Source organism: Hemitrygon akajei, chromosome 9, assembly GCF_048418815.1.
Source record: "Hemitrygon akajei chromosome 9, sHemAka1.3, whole genome shotgun sequence".
Lineage (NCBI taxonomy): Eukaryota > Metazoa > Chordata > Chondrichthyes > Myliobatiformes > Dasyatidae > Hemitrygon > Hemitrygon akajei.
The window spans coordinates 174,005,236-174,020,195 of NC_133132.1; the positions used below are offsets into that span (position 1 = coordinate 174,005,236).

General features: G+C 41.9%; 1 protein-coding gene across 2 annotated transcripts in view; it reads right to left on the bottom strand.

The window, feature by feature from the left end:
• mms22l (MMS22-like, DNA repair protein) overlaps positions 1–14,960 on the bottom strand; it is a 251,378-nt gene that overhangs the window by 201,081 nt on the left and 35,337 nt on the right. For both annotated transcript variants that reach the window (XM_073057520.1, XM_073057519.1), the window contains exons 4-7: positions 13,975–14,027; positions 8,416–8,503; positions 1,922–2,099; positions 938–1,031 (exon numbers count right to left, since the gene is read on the bottom strand). In XM_073057520.1, the coding sequence (XP_072913621.1) occupies positions 938–1,031; positions 1,922–2,099; positions 8,416–8,503; positions 13,975–14,027 (413 nt within the window). The remainder of the gene's footprint in view (positions 1–937; positions 1,032–1,921; positions 2,100–8,415; positions 8,504–13,974; positions 14,028–14,960) is intronic.

The following is a 14,960-nucleotide window of genomic DNA, read 5'->3' on the forward strand; positions in this document are numbered from 1 at the left end:
CAGCGCCTCTTCCCCAGGGCACCACTGCTCAGTACAAGAGGACGTGGCTTTAAGGTAAGGGGAGAGAAATTCAAGGGGGATATTAGAGGATGGTTTTTCACTCAGAGAGTGGTTGGTGCGAGGAATGCACTGCCTGAGACAGTGGTGGAGGCAGATACACTAGTGAAATTTAAGAGACTACTAGACAGGTATATGGAGGAATTTAAGGTGGGGGAGTTATATGGGAGGCAGGGTTTGAGGGTCGGCACAACATTGTGGGCCGAAGGGCCCGTGATGTGCTGTACTATTCTATGTTCTATGTTCTAACTACTTCACTACCTTGCCACTATGAGTGTGCTTAAACAACACACACAAAACCCCGGAGGAACTCAGTAGATCGGGCAGGATTTGGGCTGAGACCCTTCATCAGTGTGGGAAAAAAAGGGGGCAGAAGCCAGAATTAGAAGGTGCAGGGGAGGGGGAAGGAGTACAAGCTGGCAGGTGAGACCAGATGAGGGGAGAGATGGGTGGGTGGGGGAGAGAGAATCAAAGTGTCACCTGTCAACTGCCAACTTGTACTCCTTCCCCTCCCCTACCCACCTTCCTTTCCAGTCCTGATGAAGGGTCTCGTCCTGAAACTTCATCTGTTTATTCTCCATTGATAAAGACCACAGACTTCATTTTCTTCAAGAGCATAACTGAATCAAGCAGTTTTCTGTCAAAGTATGGTCATTTTGTGATTAATAAAAGTAACCTTTATATAATTAACTGCATTCGAGTTCCTTGGCCGTTGCAACAGGATTTGAAACTTGTCCCAGGTCTACGCAATTCCTTTTGTTACCAATATGGCAAAATGTAGCTCAGTACAGAGACACTTGTCCATTTAAAGTAATTCAATGATCCACTCCATTTTAAACTTCTCATTCACTGACATGATCCTGATTGATAAAAATCTTACCCAACATTTTCTCGCTGAGTATATGCAAAATCTCAAGCATTGACCACTGAATGTCCAAATGCAAATGTACCAAATGCCAGGATGGTGGAAAGACCTAAAAGGAAAGTGAGTAAAGATTTTATCACATTCTAACACCATGCAGCACCACACCATTATCTTAGCAGTATGTGTTTCACTTATTCGGAGTTGATTTGTAATTGAGTGATTTGCATATTGCACACAGGAAGATCCCACAAAATGGCAGAAAGATGAGTTAACCAATAAAAATAAAAGACCAAAACCTAAACCTGTGATTACAAAATGCACATACTCTTTATATTAGCACAAGGGAATAGAGAATGAACTTCTGTTTTTAGGAGAGGAATGACCACCTTTGGTTCATTTTAAGCCACTTCAAAAACTCAAGAACATTTACTTGCATCAGTCGCAATTCTCACATCAGATGTGCATCATATTAAAAAGATTAAAAGATTAGCTTTGATTTGTCATTTGTACTTCAAAACATACAGTGAAAGGCATTGTTTTGCATCAATGACCAACACAGTACAAGGACATATTTAAACACAGAACAGTACAGCATAGGAACAGGCCCTTTGGCCCTTAATGTCGTGCTGAACCAATTAAATTAGTAATCAAATGACCAACTAAACTAAAACCTTCTGCCAACACACTGTCCATATTCTTCTATTTTCCTCACATTTAAGCACCCTATTTAAACATCTCATAAACACCCCCAATGTATCTGCTTTTACCCCCACCCCAGGCAGCACATCTCAGACACCCATCACCCTCTGTGTAACAAACTTGCCCCTCACATCTGCTCTCAAATTACCCCCTTTCATTTTAAATCATGTCCTCTGGTATTTGACATTTCAACTCTGGGAGAAAGATAACGTCTGTCTAAAAAGATACCATCTATCTAATTCAGAAATCTTATTGAGAAAATTTACTTCAAATAAATATTTCTGCAAATTTGACACAAACCTTGCCTTGGTTGCTTATAGAGAGGTTGGATAGGATAATACTGGGCCGTTCACGGAGATGGCCAATGAACAGGGCAAGTGCATGCAATTCCTCCACTAATACTGAAGGCAGCTGGATTTCCAGTTCTTCGTACGGATGGGTAGGTTTATCACTCAGTTCTCTGGAAGGTTCCAAATATCTGGGAAGCAAAAGAAAAATAGCCTTTTTCTAAATTACTACCTCTATATGAATCTTTGCTCAAGTTTAATTATCATTCAACCATACACATGTATACTAACTGCACTGTTTGCTGTTACTGTTGATGGTGAGGATGAGAATGTGGTGAGGACTTACAAATACGCGGGGGTGCACCTGGATGACAGACTCGAGTGGAGCACCAACACAGAGGGCCAGAGTTAAAAACATAGAAAACTTACAGCACAATACAGGCCCTTCAGCTCACAAAGTTGTGCCAAATATGTCCTTACCTTAGAACTACCTAGGCTTACCCATAGTCCACAAGCACCTTAAACCTGTGTCCTCTTGTGGCAACCATTTCAGCCCTGGGAAAAAGCCTCTGACTATCCACACGATCAATGCCTCTTATCACCTTATACCCCTCTATTAGGTCACCTCTCATCCTCTGTTGCTCCAAGGAGAAAAGGCAGAGTTCATTCAACCTATTCTCATAAGGCATGCTCCCCAATCCAGGCAACATCCTTGTAGATCTCCTCTGCACACTTTCTATGGTTTCCACATCCTTCCTGTAGTGAGGCGACCAGAACTGAGCACAGTACTCCAAGTGGGGTCTGCCCAGGGTTCTATATAGCTGCAACATTACCTCTCGGCTCTTAAACTCAATCCCACGATTGATGAAGGCCAATGCACCATATGTATTCTTAACCACAGAGTCAACCTGCGTAGCAGCTTTGAGTGTCCTATAGACTCGGACCCCAAGATCCCTCTGATCCTCCACACTGCCAAGAGTCTTACCATTAATACTATATTCAGCCATCATATTTGACCAACCAAAATGAACCACCTCACACTTATCTGGGTTGAACTCCATCTGCCACATCTCAGCCCAGTTTTACATCCTATCAATGTCCTGCTGTAACCTCTGACAGCCCTCCATACTATCCACAACACCTCCAACCTTTGTGTCATCAGCCAATTTACTAACCCATCCCTCCACTTCCTCATCCAGGTTATTTATAAAAATCATGAAGAGAAGAGGTCGTAGAACAGATCCCTGAGAAACACCACTGGTCACTGAGCTCCATGCAGAACATGACCCATCTACAACCACTCTTTGCCTTCTGTGGGCAAGCCAGTTCTGGATCCACAAAGCAATGTCCCCTTGGATCCCATGCCTCCTTACTTTCTCAATAAGCCTTGCATGGGGTACTTTATCAAATGCTTTGCTTAAATCCATATACACTACATCTATGACTCTACCTTCATCAATGTGTTTAGTCAAGTCCTCAAAAAATTCAATCAGGTCTTGGCTAAGATGTTTCACAGGAACATAGAAAACCTACAGCACAATACAGGCCCTTCGGCCCACAAAGCTGTGCCGAACATGTCCTTACCTTAGTTGTCTCTACTTCCTGAGGAGACTGAGGTTTTACGGAGTATGCAGGCTTCTCCTTCACATGTTCTACCAGCCTGTTGTCACCAGTACAATCTTCTGTGTAGTGGTGTGCTGGGGGAATGTCATCAACATGGGTGATGTCAAGAGGCTCAATATAGTGAGTAAAAAGAAAAGGCTGCCTCTGATGTAGGAATGAAACTGGGGGCTGTGGTAGAACAAAGGACCCTCTGGAAAATCCTGGCAATCCCGGACAATGTTTCTCACCTTCTGCATGCCACCTTGGCTGAACAGAGCACTTTCAGTAATAAACTAAGATGGCTGCACTGCTCCAAAGAGCACTATATGAGGTCATTCTTACCCTGAGCCATTAGGCTCTATAATGAGTCAACCTATAGCCAGGGATGAGGTGACCCCTTCCTGTTAGACTGTTTGTAGTAACTTACTTTTTATTCTTTCTACTTCTCTTCTAATATTTATATCTGTGCACTTGTAATTTCCTTCAGGATCAATAAAGTATCCATCTCTACTCAGCTAAAGGAAACATCATTCCTCTGGGTGAAGGTGCAAAACACAGTACATACAGTCACACACAGCACAGATAGTCACCATCCAGCACAGAGTCACAAAATAATAATAGCACAAGTCCCTGAAGATTGATGGTGGATGGGAGGTTGTTTGGAGCCACTTTTCTGTATGAACAAGCACACAGTAATTCCTCAACTCTGGCTGGGTCAGTCACAGACTAAAGCAATCCAGATCGTCTTCCAGGGGGCAAACGTGGCAAGGCAGCACCAGTGGGAGAGTTGGCCTGCAGGGGCCAGACCCCAACCCAGCGTGCCCACCGTGCCTCTGAAAAGATACTATTGCCAAATCGCAATTCTGCTTTACCAGTTGAATTTTTACTGGATCAGACCTTTACATCCCAACCACTTTCCAAGCTGCAGTGTGAAATGCTCTGACACACAACCTTTGCTGCCGCGCAGCTAGACTTTCATGTGTTTTCAGGTTGTGTAAAAATTCCCTGCTCAGAGGCCCGCACAGCCGTAAAAAACAATTACAGGGAACATTGATCGCACACTTTGTGCCCATTCCACATTGAAATATAGGCTGATATTTGAATCCAAATGGACACAATGCTTCCACAATACTAGACATACATGTATTCATTTCTATTAAAAATCCCTTGACCATTCTTGGTAATTTCGTCAGAAATAATACAGTCCTACAAGAGTTATTGAGATTATACAGAAAATTAAGGCATACATTTATACAGTAGGCTTCCACAAGAAAGCAGCGCCTATCATCAAGGACCCTCACCATCCACATCATGCTCTCCTACCGCTACTACCATTGTACAGGAGGTACAGGTAGCTAAGGCACCACACCACCAGGTTCAGTAACAATTCTTACCCTACAAACATCAGGCTCCTGAACCAGTGTAGATAACTTCACTCACCTCACCTCAACCTGCAGACTCACTCTCAAGGTTTTACAACTCATGTTCAGTATTTTTTTTAATTTGAAAAACTTCTAGGACCAGAGGGCACAACCTCAGAACAGAGGGACGTCCATACAGAATAGAGATGAGGAGGAATATCTTTAGCCAGAGGGTGGTGAGTATGTGGAACTCATTACCACAAGTGGCTGTGGAGCCCAGGTCATTAAGTGTATTTAAGGTGGAGGTTAATAGATTCTTGATAAGTCAGGGTGTGAAAGGTTATGGGGAGAAGGCAGGAAAATGGTGTTTAGAGGAAAACAAATCAAATGGCAGAGCAGACTTAGTGAGCTGAATGCCCTCATTCTGCTCCAAGGTCTTATGGTCTAACTTGTCTTCTTTTGCACATTGGATGTTTGTCAGTTCTTGTTAATGTATAGTTTTTCACAAATTCTATTAAATTTCTTTATATTCCTGTAAATGTCTGCAGGAAAATGAATACCAAGGTACATATAGGTATTTCGATAATAAATTTTTCTTTGCATTTACATTAGAAGAGTTACATGGATTATACCAAAAATTAAGGTCTACATTATTACACCAGGCTTAGAAAGATAACGGCAAGAGGTATAGAACAAAATAATTAAAGTTTAAAGGCAGTACAAACCGTTTGAAGCTAAGGTTTACAAATGATGGAATACTGTTTCCACTGATCAGAAGCACAGGACAGCAATTGGTTTTCAAAAGTGCTCCTTCCTCAGGATTTTTTTGTGGTTATGATAAAACTGCTTGAAGCCGAACACAAATATAATTTCAAACTACATGTAGCACATAGGAACTTGGAGAAACAAAGAAACTAACTTTTATTTAATGTAATGCATTTAACAGTGCGGAACACTTTGCAATATCTCAACAAAGCTAAAAGTGTTTTGTTGATGATTTTCATTTGTATTCAGTATCTGAGGCTTCTTGCTTAAGTGTCAAACAATAATCAGCCAGCATTGATGGATTCCAGTTTCTCCCTGACTGCAAAGTCCTGGTGAAACCTTTGACCATGCTCACTACAGATAATGCCAAGATTTGCAGGGAAGAAGTGTAAATGAGAATGCAGAAAATGAATCTTTAGTGACATGCTGCACTCCATGGTTTTGTGTGCTTGAAGCACGTTGTCAGCTGGCTGCAGTAGTTCGGTGCTCTATATTTACCAAGAAAATTTTCTACAACATGCCTGAATGGCTTCCATGTGATTTTCTCTGGTTCCACTGGAGGTTCTTCAGATTGCCTGCCATTGATGACCTGTTTGATTTGTGAACCAAGAAAAATGTCTTCCTAAGCCTTGACATTAGTTATTCTGGGAAACATCTGACTCAAATATCAAAATCCTTCACGGAAATGTTGTGCTTGGTGACAGCAGAATACACCCTTGCAGGTAATTCCGCTTTTGCCTTTAACAAACCCAAGTCTCTGACCAGGCCATTTAACTCATTTGACATAAAGGGTTAAATATCTGTATCACTATCAGTGTCGTTTTCCATTCCTGGCTCGTGTATCATGGCATCTTTGTCTGTTTCCTCTAGAGTCCACGTCTCTGGTGGTTCCAGGACTGGAAAACTATTGTCATGCGGTACAGGTCTCCTGGCTGAAGGGAGATTGGGGTATTCAAAGGATTTCTTGTTTTTAACAAAGAAACCAGACACGCTGGTCAGACAGTAGTAGCAGTCTGTCACTTGATCCTTCTGCTCTCACCGTATCATCGGGACAGCAAACGGCATTGACTTCCGAGTACCTCAGATTCAAGCTCGAAGATCCATGCAACAAATGGGAGCAGCCCAGGCTTTGTCTCGGTCACCAATTTTGCATCAAAAGCAGAGCTCATAGACTTTCTTAAAAAGAGGTGTCATGCTCCGTCTTTGAGATTTAAGCGTATACTCACCACAATATAGTATCATGTCTGTTGCAACATTGCCAAGACATTTTGCTACCGCAAATACTCTAGAAAATACTTCTTGTAACGAGTACATACAATATGCTACGCGCGTAAAGCATGTGCATAAACATGATCATAAACTGATATAAATGTAAATGCAATGCGTGCGATGTTTTTATAGCCTTTCTAAAATCAGTCCTGCCACACAGTATATGCCCTGTCTAAGCATGCCTAGGCATGCCTGGACAAGATAGAAATCTTTTCCGCTTAGATTGTGGGCAACATTTTAATGACTTGATTTATGCCTTGAAATAGCAAATATAGGTGATTTTTAAAAAATGGTGCTTGATACGGAAATTTCATGGTGGGGAGTACAATGAAATAGACACAGTAGATTCTGCAGATGCTGGAAACCCAGAGCAGCACACACAAAATGCTGGAGCAACTCAGCAGGTCAGGCAGCATCAATGGAGGGGAATTAACAGTCAACATTTCAGGCTGAGACCCTTCATCAGGACTGGAAAAGAAGGGGGAAGAAGCGAGAATAAGAAAGTGGATGAGGGGAAGGAGTACAAGCTGGCAGGTGATAGGTGAGACCAGGTGAGGGAAGAGGGGAATGAAGCGAGAAGCTGCGAGGTGATAGGTGGAAGAGGTAAAGGACTGCAGGAAAAAGAATCTGATAGGAGAGGACACTGGGCCAAGGGAGAAAGAGAAGGAGGGGAACCAGAGAGAGGTGACAGGCAGGTGAGGAGAAGGGGTAAGAGAGTAACCAGAAAGGGTAATGTTAAAAGAAAGGGTAGGGGGAGAAATTACCAGAAGTACAAGTTGGAACTGGTCTGATTCAGAAAGATGAATTTGAAACTGCTTTAAGAGTACTTCTGCAGCAAATTCCTATGATTCAACAACCAATGCTTCTTATTTAAAAGTAAGTTTATTACCAAAGTATGTATGTCACCATATACTAGTCTGAGATTCATTTTCTTGTGGACATTCACAGTAGATACAAAGAAACACAATAAAATCAATGAAAAACTACACACAAAGAAGGACAAACAACCAATGAGCATTAGAAGACATAGAAATGTAGATCTGAGTCTGTGCAATTACAAATAATAATAAAAACAGTATTTAATACTGAGAACATGAGTTGTATAGAGTCCTTGAAAGTGAGTCCGTAGGTTATGGAATCAGTTTTGTGTTGAGGTGAGTGAAGTTATTCAAACTAGTTCAGGAACCTGGGGGTTGAACGGTAATATCTGTTCCTGACTCTGATGGTGTGGGACCTGATGCTCCTGTACCTCTTTCCTGGCAGTAGAAGCAAAAAAAGATGGCCTGGATGGTGGGGGCTCTTTGATGATGGATGCTACTTTCTGGTGACATCCCTAAGGCTTCTGTACCTCCTTCTCGGTAGCAGAAGCATGACAAAGCGAAACTTGACAGGCGAGATGTTTCAAGCTCCAGCATTTCATAAGCAAAATTTATTTTCTGGATTGCATTAGTGGCTTTTTATTATAATCTATGAAACTATGATCAATATCAGAAGGCAATTGAAATATTACCTGAAAATAAATACTTTGATATATTGGAGGAAGTTAACACATTGTTGTCTGATGTCATCTGCTTCACCACAAATGCTGGTAATGTTTCCTGTTTTAAATACAATGTCAAGACAAACAAATATTTAGATTTATTTATCATTATTATTTATTTAGAAATATAACATGTAACAGGCCCTACCAGCCTAGTAAGCCACATCACCCAGCAACCCACCTATTTAACCCCAGCGTAATCACAGGACAATCTACAATGACCAATTAACCTACAAACCTGTACGCGTTTGGACTGTGTGAGGAAACTGGAGCACCCAGAGGAAAGCCACGCGGAGAACGTATGAACTTACAGATGGTGCTGCAAATTGAACTGCAGACTGTTGTAATAATGTGGCACTAACCACTATACAAGCGCTTATCACATGTACATGTACATCACTTATCAAATGTACATCAGAGCACACCGTGAAATGTGCAGTTTTGCCCTAACAAACAACATATGTAAGGATATACTGGGGCAGTCCGAAAATTTTACCACACATTCCAGCACCAACATAGGATACCCAATATAATATGAGGCTACATTCAAATCATTAGAATGTAGTCAGATTTTCTTGATTTATGAGCCAGATTTTTGAGATTACAGTTCTTTATTCACAAATAGGGGGAAAACTTCAAAATAATGTAAGGTCTGGGATATCTCGAATCAAATCCTCAGCATTCTTAAGTGGGAGGATGAACAGCCAGGTTATTATCAATATAGATACCAATGACGTGGGTAGGACAAGTGACAAGGATCTGCATGTGATTTCAGGGAGTTAGGTGCTAAGTTAAAGGCAGGACCTCCAAATTGTGATCTCAGAATTGCTACCCGTGTAATGTACAAGTGAGGCCAAAACTAGGACGATTATAGAGTTTCATATGTGGCTAAGGAGGGAGGGCATAAGACTTTTGGATCGGGTGGGCTCTCTTCCAGGGAAGGTGGGACCTGTACAGAAGGGGCGGTTTGCACTTGAACTGGAGGGGGGCTAACATCCAAGCAGAAAGGCTTGTTAATGCTGCTCGGTGGGGTTTAAACTAGAGTTGCAGGGGAATGGGAACCAGAGTGGAGGCAGATGTTGGTAAAACCTCAGACAAAGTTAGGAATCAAAAGGTTGATGTGATTAGTTTCCTGAGCTGCCTGTATTTCAAGGTAAGGAAAGGCGGACAATAGTGCTGAAGGTGAGGTGGTTGGTTTCCAAACAGAGGTAATACCTTGTGAGGAGAGGCTACTGATAGGACAAAATTGTAGTCAACAGTATGATTTGCAAAGTAAAAGGTGGACCAAATGAAAATGATGAATACAGGACTGAAGTTGCTATATTAGAAAGCACACAGTATACGGAATAAAGCAGATGGACTTGCAGCACAGTTGCAGAGTGGCATCTATGATGTTGTAGGCATCACTGAATCATGGCTGAAAGATTATATCTTGGAGCTTAATATCCAAGGATACACATTGTATCAAAAGGTCAGGCAGGAAGGCAGAAGTGTTAGCTTTGCTCTGTTGGTAAAAAATGAAATCAAATCATTAGAAAGAGGTGACATAGGGTCGGAAGGTATTGAAGCATTGTGGATAGAACTAAGGAAATGCAAGGGTAAAAGGAGCCTTATGGGAGTTGTATACAGACCCACAAACAGTAGCTCAGATGTGGTCTACAAATTACAACGGGAGGTAGAAAATGCACGCCAAAAGGGCAATATTACAATAGTCATGGGGATTTCAATATGCAGGTAGATTGGAAAAATCAGTGCTATATTCCAGGAGATGAATTTTAGTACCTACGGGTTGGTTTTTTAGAGCAGCTTACGGTTGAGCCCATTAGGGGATCAGTTATTCTGAATTGAATGTTGTGCAATGAACCAGAATTGATTAGAGAGCTTAAGGTAAAACAACTCTTAGGGACAAGTGATCTTAATATAATTGAATTCACCCTTAATTTTGAGAAGGAGAAGCTAAAGTCAGATGTATCAGTATTACAGTGGAGGGAAGGGAATTACAAAGGCACGAGAGAGGATTTGATTGGGAAAGAAGACTGGCAGGGGATAACGGCAGAGCAGCAATGGCTGGAATTTCTGGAAGCAGTTCAGAAGGCAGCAGATATATAGATCACAAGTGGAAAAGGCACTCCAAATGCCAGAAGACACAACTGTGACTAACAAGAGAAATCTAGAACCATAGAAATCTACCAAGAGAAATCTAGAACCATAGAAATCTAACAAGAGAAATCAAAGTCAACATAAAAGCCAAAGAGAAAGGATACTATAGAATAAATTTAGTTCGAAGTTAAAGCTAGCCAGTAATATTAAAGAAGATATCAATAGTTTCTTCAGACATAAAGTGTAAACAAGAAGCAAGAGTGGATATCAGACCGCTTGAAAATGATGCTGGAGAAGTAGTAACGGGGGACAAGGAAATGGTGGATAAGCTGAATAAGTATTTTGCATCAGTCTTCACTGTGGAAGACAGTAGTATGGTGGAAATTCCAGGTGCTAGGGGGCATAAAGCATGTGAAGCTACTATTACTACAGAAAGTTCATGGGAAACTGAAAGGTCTGAAGGTAGACCAGTCACTTGGACCAAATGGTATACAACCCAGGGTTTTGAAAGAGGTAGCTGAAGAAATTGTGGAGGCATTAGTAATGATCTTTCAAGAATCACTAGATTCTGGAACGGTTCTGGAAGACTAGAAAATTGCAAATGTCACTCCACTCTTCAAGAAGGGAGAGAGGCAGAAGAAAGGAAACTATAGTGTTACGCACTCGTGGCACGTGACAGTGGTACCCTTGTCACGTGACTGGGGTTGAAGCTATACTGGACTTGAGGTAATGGTCTTGTGATGGTGGAGTGACGTCATTTTCCCGCCAGTAGAGATCATGTGACACGTTTTTTTTTTACGGGGTATAAAAGGAGGACCCCTCCCTGTGAGGTGGGGCAGTTCGTGGCTGGATTTGCCATGTTGACTTCATGCCACTGCGTGATTTAATGTGATGACGCAGTTTAGTTGAAAGATGAAGTTTTATCTAATGCCTAAAGATTAAAAGGTCATTGTCAGCAGTTTCTTTACAATACTGCTAGTTGGGAATCAGTGGAGAGTGAAGATCGGAGTTCGGGAGTTAAAGATCGAGGAGAATCGATTTTCGACGGTGAAACAGGTTCGACCTTGTTTGATCCTTATTCGGAAGGATTTCGTTGACTATTCTCGTGTTAATCCCTGGGATGACCAGAAAGGATTGAGAATGGTGATAAAGGAAAGGTCAGTGCCTTTAAGCCGTTACATTTCATAAAATTCTTCGTGGGAAGAGTTCGACGTTGGAAACTGAAGAAAAACGACGTGGAAGAGAATTTAAATCGTCTTAAAAAATTCTCTCCTTTTAAATGGACTGTGAGCATTTTGAACTTTTGGCAATACCACTTTAAAGAACTGCTTTTTTTTCAACATCGCTTTAAGAACTGTTTGAGCTGCATCGCTTTAAGAACTGTTTAAGCTGCCGCACAGCAGCTGATTTCCGGTTATGTTAGTGTTTGTTTACTTTTGGGGGGTTTGTTTTCAGTGTTTAATAAACTTGTTATTTGTTATAAAAAATCCTTGCCTAACTCACATATATTTATTGTTGCCTGAATACGTAACAATAGGCCAGTTAGTCTGACCCAGTGGTTGGGAAGATGTTGGAGTTGGTTATGAAGGATGAGGTCTCAGGGTAATTGGAGGCACATGATAAAATGGGTTGTAGGCAGCATGGCTTCCTGAAGGGAAAAACTTGCCTAACAAATCTCTTGGAATTCCTTGAAGAAATAACAAGTAGGATAGGCAACGGAGAATCAGTCAATGTCATGTACTTGGATTTTCAGAAGGCCTTTGACAAGGTGCCACACATGAAGCTACATGAGCCAATGGTATTACAGGAAAGATTCCAGCATAGAAAAAGCAGTGGCTGATTGACAGGAGACAAAGAGTGGGAATAAAGGAAGCCTTCTCCGGTTGACTGCCGGTGACTAGTGGTGTTTCACAGAGGTTTGTGTTGGGACTGATTCTTTTTATGTGATGTGTCATTGATTTTGGAAGATGGAGTTGAAGGCTTTATTGCAAAGACTGCAGACCATCTGAAGATAGGTGGTGAGGCAGGTAGTTTTGAGGAAGTAAATATGTTACAGAAGGACTTAAACAGATTCAGAGAATGGGCAAAGAAATGGCAGATGGAATACAGTGTCGAGAAGCATATGGTCATGCACTTTGGTAGAAGAAATAAAAGTGTTGACTATTTTCTAAATGGAGAGAAAACTGAGGTACAAAGGTACTTGGGGGTCTTTTGCAATATTCCCTAAAGGTTAATTTGCAGATTGAGTCATTGGTGAGGAAGGCAAATGCAACATTAGCATTCATTTCAAGAGGTGGTGGTGGCATCCGTTGGTCTCGAGAGACCATGGATCTGTGCCTGGAGTTTCCAGGGCGCAGGCCTGGGCAGGGTTGTATGGGAGACCGGCAGTTGCCCAAGCTGCAGGCCTTGCCCTCTCCACGCCACCGATGTTGTCCAAGGGAAGGGCACTAGGACCCATGCAGCTTGGCACCAGTGACGTCGCAGAGCAATGTGTTGTTAAGTGCCTTGCTCAAGGACACAAACATGCTGCCTCAGCTGAGGCTCGAACCAGTGACCTTCAGGTTACTAGTCTGATGCCTTGCCCACTAGGCCACGTGCCAACACGAGGACTAGAGGACTTGGAGAGTTTAAAAGGACTAGAATATAAAAGCAAGGATGTAATGTTGAGACTTTATAAAGCACTAGTGAAGTGACTTGGAGTATTGTGAGTAGTTTTGGGCCCCTTATCTTAGAAAGGATGTGCTGAAACTGGAGAGGGTACAAAAGAAGTTCATGAAAATGATTCCAGGATTGAATATCTTGTCATTTGAAGTATTTGATGTCTCTGGGCCTGTATTCACTAGAATTCAGAAGAATAAAGGGTGACCTCATTGAAAAATATCAAATGGTGAAAAGCCTTGATAGAGTGGATATGGAGAGGATGTTTCCTGGGGTGAGAAAGTCTAAGACCAGAGGACACAGCCTCAGAATAGAGGGGCGTCCTTTTAGAATAGGGACGAGGAGGAATTTCTTTAGTCAGAGAGTGGTGAATCTGTGGAATTCCTTGTTAAAGGCAGACCAAGTCTCTATATATATTTAAGGCAGAGGTTGATAGATGATTAGTCCTGGCATGAAGGGATATGGGGAGAAAGCAGGAGACTGGGGTTGAGAGGAAAATTGTATCAGCCATGATGAAATGGAGGAGCAGACTTAATGGGCCTAATGGCCTAATTCTGCTCCTACAGCTTATGGTGTTATGGGCTTAATAAAACGATATGAAGCAAAAAGGTCTGTGCCTCTTTCTTGACTTCAAAAAGAACCTTGGATCAAAAACATCAGAATCCAACACATACTTCTTTTCCAACCTGCTGTTGTCTCCAATGTCTTCTGTTTCTATAAGCCTGTCCTCAAACTAATTAGCAAGAGGAATCATTAAAGCTTTGTACTTGCCAAAATCACAGGAATTAGTCTGTGCCAAATCTTCTAAACGACTGATCTGTTGTCTGCAAAGTAAATTTAAATTGTTTTAAAAAAATGTGAAGTGTATTTGCGCATTTCAAAATTCAGTGCATGTGTAGAAATATCAGCAAGCCAGGCAGCATCTAGGAAAAGAGTACAGTCGACGTTTTGGGTTTTGGCCCGAAGCGACAACTGTACACTTTTCCTAGATACTGCCTGGTCTGCTGAGTTCCTCCAGCATTTTGTGTGTGTTGCTCCGATTTCCAGCATCTGCAGATTTTCTCCTGATTGTGATGCATATGAATATATTTATTAGAAAAAGAATATAAAGATGTATGTGTACACTGATAAGAGCAAAGTATAGCAAAGATAAGGTTCCAATAATGTTTGGGCAAAGTCCACTATCATATTAAATTGTTCTGGAATATCACTTCTAAGTGTACCAAAACTACAGTGAAAAGCTTGACACATGCCGTTCATACAAATCAAATCATTACACACATAGAGGGAGAGTAACATAGGGGAACCATCTCTGCAGGACAGGCAACTTCTATGGAACGAGTGAACAGTAGAGGAGGCCATGGATTGACGTATCCAAAGGGGAACAGAAAGTGGATTTAAAATGGGTGGTTATTAGGAGATCACGCTTGTTCTAATGGACAGAGTGCATGGCCTCCTCTACTGTTGCAATGAGGCCACACTCAGGTTGGAGGAACAACACCTTATATTCTGTCTGGGTAGCCTCCAACCTGATGGCACGAACATTGAATCTCCAAGTTTCAGTAATGCCCCCAACCCCCAACCATACCTCATTCCCATTTCCCTCTTGCCTTATCCCCTTGCCTGCCTGTGCTTCCCCTCTGGTGCTCCTCCCCCTTTTCCTTATATCGTGGCCTTCTGTTCTCTCCAGTGGAATCGCCCTTCTACAGCCTGTATCTCTTTCACCAAACAACTTCCCAGCTCCCAGTTTCACCTCT